Consider the following 12,086-nt stretch of genomic DNA (forward strand, 5'->3'; position numbering starts at 1 on the left):
ACTGCTCCCTTGCTTAGTTTCCCTGGCCTGAGCTCTCCATTGGTTGGGCCAGGTCCAATCTTCAGTACAGATAATTTGCATAACAACAACAACTTGCGTCTTTAACATAGTAAAACGTCTCAAGGCGCTTCACAGGAGCGATTATCAAACAAAATTTGACACCGAGCCACATAAGGAGATATTAGGACAGGTGACCAAAAGCTTGGTCAAAGAGGTAGGTTTCAAAGAGCATCTTAAAGGATGAGAGAGAGGTGGAGCGGTTTAGGGAGGAAATTCTAGAGCCTGGGCCCTCGGCAGCTGAAGGCACGGCCGCCCATGGTGGAGCGATGAAAATCGGGGATGCGTAAAAGGCCAAAATTGGAGGAGCTCAGCGATCTCGGAGGGTTATAGGGCTGGAGGAGGTTTATAGAGATAGGCAGGGGCGGCACCACAGGGGGACTTGAATACCAGGATGAGAATTTTAAAATCAAGGCTTTGACTGACGGGGAGCCAGTGTAGGTCAGCGAGCACAGGGGGTCATGGGTGAACGGGACTGGTGCAAGTTAGGATGACCTGCAGGATGGGCAGCAACATTCAGAGGAAGGGGTCGGTGTGCACATTACAAAAGTAAAACTGTCGAGGTTCATTTGAAAAGAAGCTAAACAGACAAAATGGAAAAAAAATATAAAGACGCGATTGGAACAGGGGTAGGCCAATCGCTGGTTCGTTTTCTGTAGTTCCCCACCAGCTGGCATTGGTCCGTGGCTTGCGTTGATGCCATAGGCTCTGTGTGACGGTTATGTTGACTGGCGTTGAATAATAAGATAGGTCGTTAGGTCCCAATGTTATGTAACCAACTGGATACCACTCAAGTCCATCCTTTTTATGAATGTCGTAGCGCACTGGCAATGCCCCAGTCACTCTCAGCCACACACCAGCGGGTGCCCTGCCCCTAGGTGCTTCTTGGTGCGGCATTGAGTAATACCAGGCAGTGCGTGAGAGCGGCCTAGGGATTGTTTACCCTTCCGCTCCCTCCTCCTCGGCCGCCGTCCCCACACATCCGTCCAGGCCAAAGGCCAAAACGACTAAGTGGGAACAAAAATGGTGCGGTATAGAAAATAATGAACAAGAAGTGAAGGCATCTCTGACATTCCTGCACTGGGTCATGGAGGAGATGCAATGGGTGACACAGTCAACAATGGTATAAGTGCTTCCCTTGTGCGTTGACGATGGAGTGGTGGCCACTGTGGAAGAGTGTTTCTTCCACAAGAGTTCCTCCAATTCTAGCCTCTTGCACATCCCCGACCTTCATCATCCCACCATTGGCGGCCATGCCTTTGGCTGCCTACGCCTCAGGCTCTGGAATTCACTCCCTAAACCTCTCCACCTCTCTACCTCTCCCTCCTCCTTTAAGTCGCTCCTTAAAACCTACCTCTTTGACCAAAGTTTTGGTCACCTGTCCTAATATCTCTTTATTTGGCTCGGTGTCAAATTCTTTCTGATAATCGCTCCTGTGAAGCACCTTGGGATGTTTTACGACGTTAAAGGTGCTATATAAATGCTGCTGTTGTTGTTGTTGTTGTTGTGTCACTGTGACCAACTCTTGGTGGAGGGAATTGGGGGTAGGAGGCCTCTAACGTAAGTAACCTGAATCCCGTTTCCTTCTGGCGCAGTATTCCTACAACAATTTTGGGCGGGATATCTACGATGACGATAACATCCGACGCTGTGCGGTCACGGACATGGCCTCCTCGCTGTGGCGAGCAGTGCGGTGCGAGATTCAGCTGGACTGGATCTGCAAGATCCGCAAAGGTAGGAACGATGGCGAGGGGGGGAGAAGCAGTGGAGGGAACGATACGCAACAAATCCCTTCAGAGCAACGAAGCCCTGCAACTGGTGCCCGAGGTCCCAATGTTAAGTCTGACTCAGAACCTGCACATCGGTTAGACCTGACACTCGATAACCCATAATAATCTGCCCTCCTGCCCCTGAGGGTGCTGACCCATGCCAGAATAGAGTTCCGCAGCCCTCCAGCACCTGGCCACTCCTAGTGCCTGAGCCACGGGGAGTCAACAGGCTGTTCAACCGCAGAAGGCATCACACCCTGAGCCCAAACCTGTCCCACATTTACCTACACGCACTCTCCAACAGGAGTCACTTGTACAGGGATCAGGAGCCAGAGCCCCTGGCCGACATTCCCTAATCTCTAGCCCAGGATTGCCGAGGCGAATTGTAACCTGCTCACTCCCGCCCAGACAGAGACCTGCTAACTCAACATTGGCCAGAATAGAAGCTGAGACTCTCATGGTCAGTAAAGCCCAGCACCACGCCAGTTATTGAGTGGAATTCTTGAAAAGATATCCTTTCATAAACAAAGGTACTTTAAGTGGGTGGTACATTACATCCCTGTAAATATTGTTTGGCTCTTCATGTCCAATGCCTATCTTCAGGTTTCTTAAACAGTTATTCAGATCCCCTCAGCAGCTCAGTTGTCCACAGATTTATGCCACTGGAGCCTGGATTTTGCTCTGGGCCGAGGAATCTCCCTTTGAGTCCCAGTCGAATCGGCTTCAGGACATTACAGTGGGCATTAGTTCAACTGCTGCTGGTTTGTTGCAGAGAGCGGAAAACCTGGAAAGAGCGAGCTCGTGTTTTAAACTGTGAATTGATCACATTAGGCACATGTTCAACGTATAGTCAATGGATGATACAACCCAGAAACATATCATTCAGACCATCAGATCTCTAATATCCCACCCAGTCTAATCCCACTCTCCCACTCACTCCCCATACCCTTTAATATCCCATCCAATCTAATCCCACTCTCCCACTCACTCCCCATACCCTTTAATATCCCACACAGTCTAATCCCACTCTCCCTCTGACTCCCCATACCCCTTAATATCCCATCCAATCTAATCCCACTCTCCCACTCACTCCCTATACCCTTTAATATCCCACCCAGTCTAATCCCACTCTCTCACTCCCCATACCCCTTAATATCCCATCCAATCTAATCCCACTCTCCCACTCACTCCCCCTACCCTTTAATATCCCACCCAGTCTAATCCCACTCTCCCACTCACTCCCCGTACCCTTTAATATCCCACCCAGTCTAATCCCACTCTCCCACTCACTCCCCATACCCCTTAATATCCCACCCAGTCTAATCCCACTCTCCCAGTCACTCCCCCTACCCTTTAATATCCCATCCAATCTAATCCCACTCTCCCCCTCACTCCCCATACCCTTTAATATCCCACCCAGTCTAATCCCACTCTCCCACTCACTCCCCATACCCTTTAATATCCCATCCAATCTAATCCCACTCTCCCCCTCACTCCCCATACCCCTTAATATCCCACCCAGTCTAATCCCACTCTCCCACTCACTCCCCCTACCCTTTAATATCCCATCCAATCTAATCCCACTCTCCCCCTCACTCCCCATACCCTTTAATATCCCACCCAGTCTAATCCCACTCTCCCACTCACTCCCCACACCGTTCAATATCTCTCTTTTTCAAGCAGCTGTCCAATTCCCTTTGAAAAGAATTTATAGATTCAATTTCGAGAATGAAATGTAAAAGAGAATTCCACATTCTGAACATCCCTCAGTATAAAGAATGTTTTTATTACCTCCCTTTTAATTCTTTTTGTAACCTCCCTTTTAGTGCTTTTTGTAATTAACCTAAATTTGTGCCCTCTCTTTGCCATCTCACTGACCAATGGAAACAATCTGCCATTATTTATCTCATCTCAACCCTTCATAATCGTGAAGACCTTTATATCACGTACATGGAGTCTTATTGTAGGAAGACATGAATCCATTGTGTCCGATAGGAAGGTGGGGAGTCTTTAAAATAAATTAGAATGGGGCAGGTTCTAGGTGGACCCATTGCTGGAATAAGTGTTTGCTTCTCAGATCCCATTAGAAACCAGAATTCCTGCTGTAGATTCGCAGTAAACCTAGCAACGTGAGGAGGATCGTCAAACCTGTCCGCCATTTTGTTTCCCATGGCAACTTGTTCTCCTTATCCCAAGTCCCTTCTCTTTTCTCTATTATTCCTTAATGCCATGACTTCCCAAGTGAGTATCTTTTTTTAATTCATTCTCGGGTTATGGGCATCGCTGGCAAGGCCAACATTTATTGCCCATCCTTAGTTACCCTTGAGAAGGTGGTGGTCGACCTTACCTTGAACCGCTGCAGTCCGTGTGGTGAAGGTTCTCCCACAGTGCTATTAGGTAGGGAGTTCCAGGATTTTGACCCAATGACGATGAAGGAATGTTGATATATGCCCAAGTTGGGTCGGTGTGCGACGTGGAGGGGAACTTGGAGGTGATGGTGCTGTTCCCATGCACTTGCTGCCCTTGTCCTTCTAGGTGGTGGAGGTCGCAGGTTTGGGAGGTGCTGTCGAAGAACCTAGCTCCCTTTTAAACATCGCACTTGATTCTCTTTCTGTGCCGTTCTGAGGAAGTGTGTTCCCCATGCTCACAACCCTTTGTGTGAAGAGATTTTTCCTTCATTCACTTGGATTTGTTTGAATTTTAAAATCATGTATCCTTGTTCTGGACCCCCCGCCCCCCGCCGCAAATTGCGTTAACACGTGCAGAAATTCAGAGGACTTGCTGCGGGATGTTGCAGCTTATTGACAACCCCTCCCTCATAAAAAAATGGAAAACTGGATTGGGTCATTCATTCCAGTCATCTTGTAATGTTACGTTACCCGAGGGAAAAGTGCATTAGGGAGGCACCTGCTGGATGCAAGTGACATTGCAAGTAAGAAAATTTTCAATGAACTCTTGATTGAAAGCAGATGGAGTCCCTCTTCCTGTGTCAGAAGTAAGTAGTCAGTTGGAATACCACAGAAGTCAGTATGTTGCAGCCACACAGTGGACTGAATGTGGAAGAGAATGCGTCAGAGAACTGCAGAAAGTTCAGTCGGGGTTTAAGCCGTATATAATGCTAATAGGAACAGCCAAGCAAACAGAACAGGACAGGCAATGGTACAAGAAGCTAACTGGTGCTAGATGTCGGTGCACTGTGGAATCCAAAGTCAGAGAGCTATCAATAACACTGTGAATGGAGAGCTCTCAATAGCAGGTCAGATGTTAAATTGCAGATGTGAAATGCGATCCATTGAAAATGACATTGTCTACTTCAAATATAAACAACGAGACTGAAAGTTTGAATTCCAGGACTTTACTCAGGATATTGGCAGCTAATGGCTGCAAAGGGCTCAGCTCAATTCAAATGCAGACGATTGACACTGTCAGAGAGCCAATTGAGGATTGTGGACAAGCACAACGATCTTCTCTGGAGAGGAAGGAAGCCAACAGCAGGCTCAGCACATTAACATAGATCCAGCGAGCTACATCCTGCTCGGAATATGATACTAACTCTCAGGGACAAAATAAAAGAAAAACTGAAAGGGATACCTCCATTATATATTAGTGTGGGATACAGACAGATGGTATATTAATGTGGGATACAGATGGGTGGTATTTTAATGTGGGATGCAGAAGGGTGGTATTTTAATGTGGGATACAAACGGATGGTTTATTAATGTGGGATATAGACATGTCATATATTAATGTGGGATATAGACATGTCATATATTAATGTGGGATACAGACGTGTCATATATTAATGCGGGATACAGACGGGTGGTATATTAATGTGGGATACAGGCTTGTCATATATTAATGTGGGATACAGACGGGTGGTTTATTAATGTGAGATACAGACGGGTGGTATATTAATGTGGGATACAGACGGGTGGTATATTAATGTGGGATACAGACGGGTGGTATATTAATGTGGGATACAGACGGGTGGTATATTAATGTGGGATACAGACGGGTGGTTTATTAATGTGGGATACAGACAGGTGGTATATTAATGTGGGATACAGACGGGTGGTTTATTAATGTGGGATGCAGACGGATGGTTTATTAAAGTGGGATGCAGACAGGTGGTATATTAATGTGGGATACAGACGGATGGTTTATTAATGTGGGATGCAGACGGATGGTTTATTAATGTGGGATACAGACGGATGGTTTATTAATGTGGGATGCAGACGGATGGTTTATTAAAGTGGGATACAGATGGGTGGTTTATCAATGTGGGATGCAGACGGGTGGTATATTAAAGTGGGATGCAGACAGGTGGTATATTAAAGTGGGATGCAGACGGGTGGTATATTAATGTGGGATGCAGACGAGTGGTATTTTAAAATGAGCTACAAACGGATGGCATAAAAGTACAACGTAAAAGAAATACAGTGTATCAAATGTCAGCTTGGCTCTGTTGGTTGGCACTCTCTCTTTTGTGTCAGAAGGTTGTTCAAGCCCCACTCTCAGCTCTGAGCACACAACCTAGGCTGACACTGCAGTGCAGTACAGAGGGAGTGCAGCAATGTTGGATAGACATTAGATCTAGGCACATCTGCCTGCTCAGGTAACATAAGTGGTCCGGTGGTGCTATTTGAAGAAGAGCAGGGAGTCTGCCCAGTGTCTTGGACAACATTCTTCCCTCAACCAACAACACCAAAAGCAGATTGTTTTGGGACCTTGCTGTGACAGATTGGAACAAAACAACACTTCAAAAGTAATTTATTAGTTGCAAACTGTGTTTGGACGTCCTGTTTAAATGTTCTTTCTTCTTCTCAAATTGCATCCAAGGGGTCTTTTATAACCCAGAAAAAGTACTGGACAAAACATGGCAGGAGGTTGGAAGAGAATTCCTGGAATTAATAGTAGAAAGGTAACTCAAATTCTTTGAAGCCTCCAAAGTGACAAGTCGGAAGAGTTCAGGAATCACTGCACATCATGGGTTGCTAGACCTGATGACGCCATATCTGATAAAAGACCTCCATAAGAATTCAGCGTGTTTGCTGTGAATTATTAACTGAAGCAAAGTTCTCTCGGTTAAATAGAATGTCGAGTGGTGCAGTGCAGCCAGCTGGAAGATGGCTGAAGAAAGTCAGAGTGATAGACGGGTCCTTGGTGAGTCTATTGGACCATCATAACACATCCATTAACAGTACAGGATCACCAGCTAAATGACTAATGGGTAGATGTATGAAATAGTCATCAAACTACGAAAACCGGGTTGTTTAGTGACTTCAAGAACAAAATATCAATCAGACAACAAAGAAGATATTTTGCGTCAATGGAGAAAGATTCTGTAAGAATGGACATGAGCAGGACAAGTAGCACCAAGGCTCCAGTCGGTGAAGTTGAAAGATAGTGACAGGAGAGAGCTCGTTAAGACATAGGGAAACAATGAGAGGCTGAGACGATGCATGCTCTGCACAGGTCTGAAAGAATGACTTAACCAGAGGAATAATGGACTAAACAACCCACCCCAAAGTCATCTACCTGGTCATACACAATAGAGCCACGAAGGAATGAAGAAAATATAGAGCCTGTTCGCACTCAGTGGTTGAGTTGTGAAGAAGTCTAAGAGTTGGATTATTGGACACTGAAGACCTATTTTACGAAGCCAACATAGAATCAAAGAATAGTTACAGCACAGAAGGAGGCCATTCGGCCCATCGAGCCCATGACGGCTCTTTGTAAGAGCAATCCAGTTCCCCCACTCTTTCCCCGTAGCCCTGCAAATCTTTTCCCTTCAAGTATTTATCCAATTCCTTTTTGAAAGCCATGATTAAATCTGCTTCCACAACCCTTTCAGGTAGCGCATTCCATATCATAACTACTCGCAGCGTAAAACATATAGTTCCATTTTCAGGTTCAAGATCTTCACAGGCGTAACATGGATATTTCAAGAGAGGTGGTTATACAACCTGATAGGTATGTTAGTGAGACAGCAACTGGTAGCAAGGTGCACTGTGGGCATTTTCAATAAAGTAGGATTGCAATTGAAAGCAGATGCAGCACCCCCACCCCTGAATACCATGCCTATTACTCCGGCCACTTCCTTTGGCAGTAGCTCATTGGCAACGGTGCTGTAGGGAGGGAACCTGAAACACGACATAGCCACTGCCAGCAGGTAATAGATTATTCAATATGGGGCCATTACCCAGCATTGGAAATTCCAGCATGAAGGAAATCCAAGATTTAGGATTCACAGACATCTGATTTTTAACCAGAAAAATCCAGTTTCTGAGGTGGTGTCCCAAAATTTCTAACATAAACTGGATGCCGAGAAGTCACTGGCTAGGTCACAGCTGGAGTGTTGTGTCCCATTCTGGGCACCATGCTTTAGGAATGATATCAAGGCCTTGGAGAGGGTGAAGAGCAGATTTACCAGAATGGTACCAGGGATGGGGGACAACAGTTATGTGGAGAGACTAGAGAAGCTGGGATTGTTCTCCTTGGAGCAGAGAAGGTTAAGGGGCGATTTGATAGAGGTGTTCAAAATCATATGGGGTTTTGATAGAATAGGTAGGGAGAAACTGGTTCCACTGGCAGGAGGATCGGTAACCGGAGGACACAGATTTAAGATAATTGGCAAAAAATCCATTTTTTATGCAGCGAGTTGTTATGATCTGGAATGCACTCCCTGAAAGGGTGGTATAAGCAGATTCAATAATAACTTTCAAAAGAGAATTGTATATATAGTTGAATAGGAGAAATTTGCAGGGCTATGGAGAAAGAGCAGGTGATTGGGACTAATTTGATAGCTTTCTCAAAGAGCCAACACAGACACGATCAACTGAATGGTCTCCTTCTGTACTGTACGATTCTAAGTGTGTTTACTCTTTTTTTCCCCACTTGTGTCTGGTTTGGAGGCATGCGATATTAAGATTTTTGAGCATTTCAATTCATTGTGATCATCAGGAGGGCAAAGTTCGGAACTCAAGTCCCTGATTCCCCCAGGTCCTGATCCGACCTTGTCTGGTTTAGGCCTTGGCAAATGGTGGTGACTGTACTCGACCTGGATGTTAATTGAAGCCATGTGTATAATCTACTGACCTCCTGTGGTGGCTACTGGGAATGTAGAATTTCAAATCTGACTCGCCATCACAAGATAGATGCAGATGAGGGAAGCCCTTTTGCCCATCTTAGCTCTAAATAAAAATCTACCCTCCCCCCCCCCGCAACATTATCACCTAACTGTCTCTTGAATGAATCAAAGGTTTTTGCCCCCACTACCATACCCAGAAGCCATCCCAAGTGTCCGTCACTTTTACTGACATCTCTCTCATATTGTCCTTCCTCCAGTTATAGCCTCTGCACCCTTGTTCTAGAATCCCAGCATACCTTGAGGTAGTGTTCTGAATTAACCTCATCTACAACTTTTATTAACTTTTATACTTTGCCTAAATAATAACAGAGTCTACACTTCAAAAGTAATTCATTGGAAGTGAAGCTCTTTGGCGTGTCCTTTGCAGTGTGTTATAGTGTACAGCCCTGTAATAGCAGTGTGTTGTAATGTACAGCCCTGTAATAGCAGTGCGTTATAGTGTACAGCCCTGTAATAGCAGTGTGTTATAGTGTACAGCCCTGTAATAGCTGTGTGTTATAGCATACAGCACTATATTAGCATGTTATAGTGTACAGCCCTGTAATAGCAGCGTGTTATAGTGTACAGCCCTGTAATAGCAGTGTGTTATAGTGTACAGCCCTGTAATAGCTGTGTGTTATAGCATACAGCCCTGTAATAGCAGTGTGTTATAGTGTACAGCCCTGTAATAGCAGTGTGTTATAGCATACAGCCCTGCAATAGCAGTGTGTTATAGCATACAGCCCTGTAATAGCAGTGTGTTATAGTGTACAGTCCTGTAATAGCAGCGAAGGGTTTAGATAAAGTAAATAAAGAGAAACAGTCTTATAGTGTTATAGTGTACAGCCCTGTAATAAGTGTGTTATAATGTACAGCCCTGTAATCATAGAATGGTTACAGCACAGAAGGAGGCCATTCGGCCCATCAATCTCATGCCGGCTCTTTATAAGAGAAATCCAGTTAGTCCCATTCCCCCGCTTTTTCGCCATAGCCCTGCAAATTTTTCCCTCCAAGTATTTATCCAGTTCCTTTTTGAAAGCCACAATTGATTTTGCTTACACCATCCTTTCAGGCAGCGCATTCCAGATCATAACGACTCGCTGTGTAAAAAAGTTTTCCCTCACATCGCCTTTGGTTCTTTTGCCAATCACCTTAAATCTGTGTCTTCTGGTTCTCGACCTTTCCGCCAATGGGAACAGTTTCTCTTTATTTACTTTATCTAAACCCTTCATGATTTTGAACACTTCTATCAAATCTTCTCTTAGCCTTCCCTGTTCCAAGGAGAACAACCCCAGCTTCTCCAGTCTATCCATGTAACCATTCTAGTAAATCTTTTCTGCACCCTCTCTAAGGCCTTCACATCCTTCCTAAAGTGCGGTGCCCAGAATTGGACACAATACTCCAGTTGTGGCTGAACCAGTGTTTTATAAAGGTTCATCATAACTTCTTTGCTTTTGTACTCTATGCCTCTATTTATAAAGCCCAGGATCCCATATGCTTTCTTAACTACTTTTTCAATCTGTCCTGCCACCTTCAAAGATTTGTGCACATATACCCCCAGGTATCTCTGTTCCTGCACCCCCTTTAGAATTGTACCATTTAGTTTAGATTGCCTCTCCTCATTCTTCCTGCCAAAATGTATCACTTCACACTTCTTCTGCCATGCTTCCTCCTGTTCCACCAGCCTATCTATGTCCTCTTGAAGTCTATCAATATACTCCTCACTGTTTACTACACTTCCAAGTTTTGCATCATCTGCAAATTTTGAAATTGTATACCCAAGTCCAAGTCAACAATATATATCCAAAAAAGCAATGGTCCTAGTACTGAACCCCGGGGAACACCACTGTATATCTTCCTCCAGTTCAAAAAACAACCGTTCACCACTACTTTCTGTTTCCTGTCAACCAATTTTATATCCATGCTGCCACTGCCTCTTTTATTCCATGGGCTTCAATTTTGCTGACAAGCAACAATAGCAGTGTGTTATAGTGCATAACCCTGTAATAGCAGTGTGTTATAGTGTACAACCCTGTAATAGCAGTGTGTTATAGTGTACAGCCCTGTAATAGCAGTGTGTTATAGTGTACAGCCCTGTAATAGCAGTGTGTTATAGTGTACAGCCCTGTAATAGCTGTGTGTTATAGTGTATAACCATGTAATAGCTGTGTATTATAGTGTACAGCCCTGTAATAGCAGTGTGTTATAGTATACAGCCCTGTAATAGCTGTATATTATAATGTATAACCTTGTAATAGCTGTGTGTTATAGTGTGCAGCCCTGTAATAGCAGTGTGTTATAGTATACAGCCCTGTAATAGCAGTGTGTTATAGTATACAGCCCTGTAATAGCTGTATATTATAATGTATAACCTTGTAATAGCTGTGTGTTATAGTGTGCAGCCCTGTAATAGCAGTTGCTCTGGCTGACAGCACACACTTTGTTAATGTATCTGTAACTGAGACAGAGCAATGGCATGTCTTGGGATTCCATGCTGTTCTAACAGACACATCCTTCTTCCTACAGGAGCTGTTGTGAAAGAACCAGAGGGCACCGAAGGTATAGTGCGTTTTACTATAGTACAGAATAACAGGAGTGAGAAGCTGTATTGTGGTGGAGGGGTTCAGAAGACACCATCGACAACAAACCCCAAGGGTTGTTTGCCCCTGCTATGTTTTATGATGTTGATTATTCTCTGGATTGAGCAGGGCATCTCATTTCTTGGTTTCTCTGCGGTTCGTCAATGGCCAGGTTTCTCAGTACATTGGTGCAATCACAAAGATTATCATGTGTCAGCTTGGCTCATTTGGTAGCACTCTCGCCTCTGAGAGAGAAGGTTGCGGTCCAAGCCCCCGCTCCGCCTGTAAGGGTCGATGGTAAAGATCCCAGGACGCTATTTGAAGAAGAGCAGGGAATTCTACCAATGTCCTGGCCAACATTCCATCCTCAACCAACACCACCGAAAGATGAATGAGTTGGTCATTCACCTCATTGCTGTTTGTGAGAGCTTGTTAGTGTAGAATAACGGCCACATTTACCTACATATCAACAGTCACTGCACTGCAAAAATAATTGATGTGTGAAGTTCCTTGAGATGTTGTGACATGGGAAGTACTAGCAGTAAAGTTGGG

General features: G+C 44.8%; 1 protein-coding gene across 1 annotated transcript in view; it reads left to right on the forward strand.

The window, feature by feature from the left end:
• The window catches only part of mrc2 (mannose receptor, C-type 2), a 252,001-nt gene that overhangs the window by 191,655 nt on the left and 48,260 nt on the right, over positions 1 to 12,086 (forward strand). The window contains exons 15-16 of the mRNA XM_067969113.1: positions 1,653 to 1,791; positions 11,482 to 11,514. Of these exons, the coding sequence (XP_067825214.1) occupies positions 1,653 to 1,791; positions 11,482 to 11,514 (172 nt within the window). The remainder of the gene's footprint in view (positions 1 to 1,652; positions 1,792 to 11,481; positions 11,515 to 12,086) is intronic.

Source organism: Heptranchias perlo, chromosome 30, assembly GCF_035084215.1.
Source record: "Heptranchias perlo isolate sHepPer1 chromosome 30, sHepPer1.hap1, whole genome shotgun sequence".
NCBI lineage: Eukaryota > Metazoa > Chordata > Chondrichthyes > Hexanchiformes > Hexanchidae > Heptranchias > Heptranchias perlo.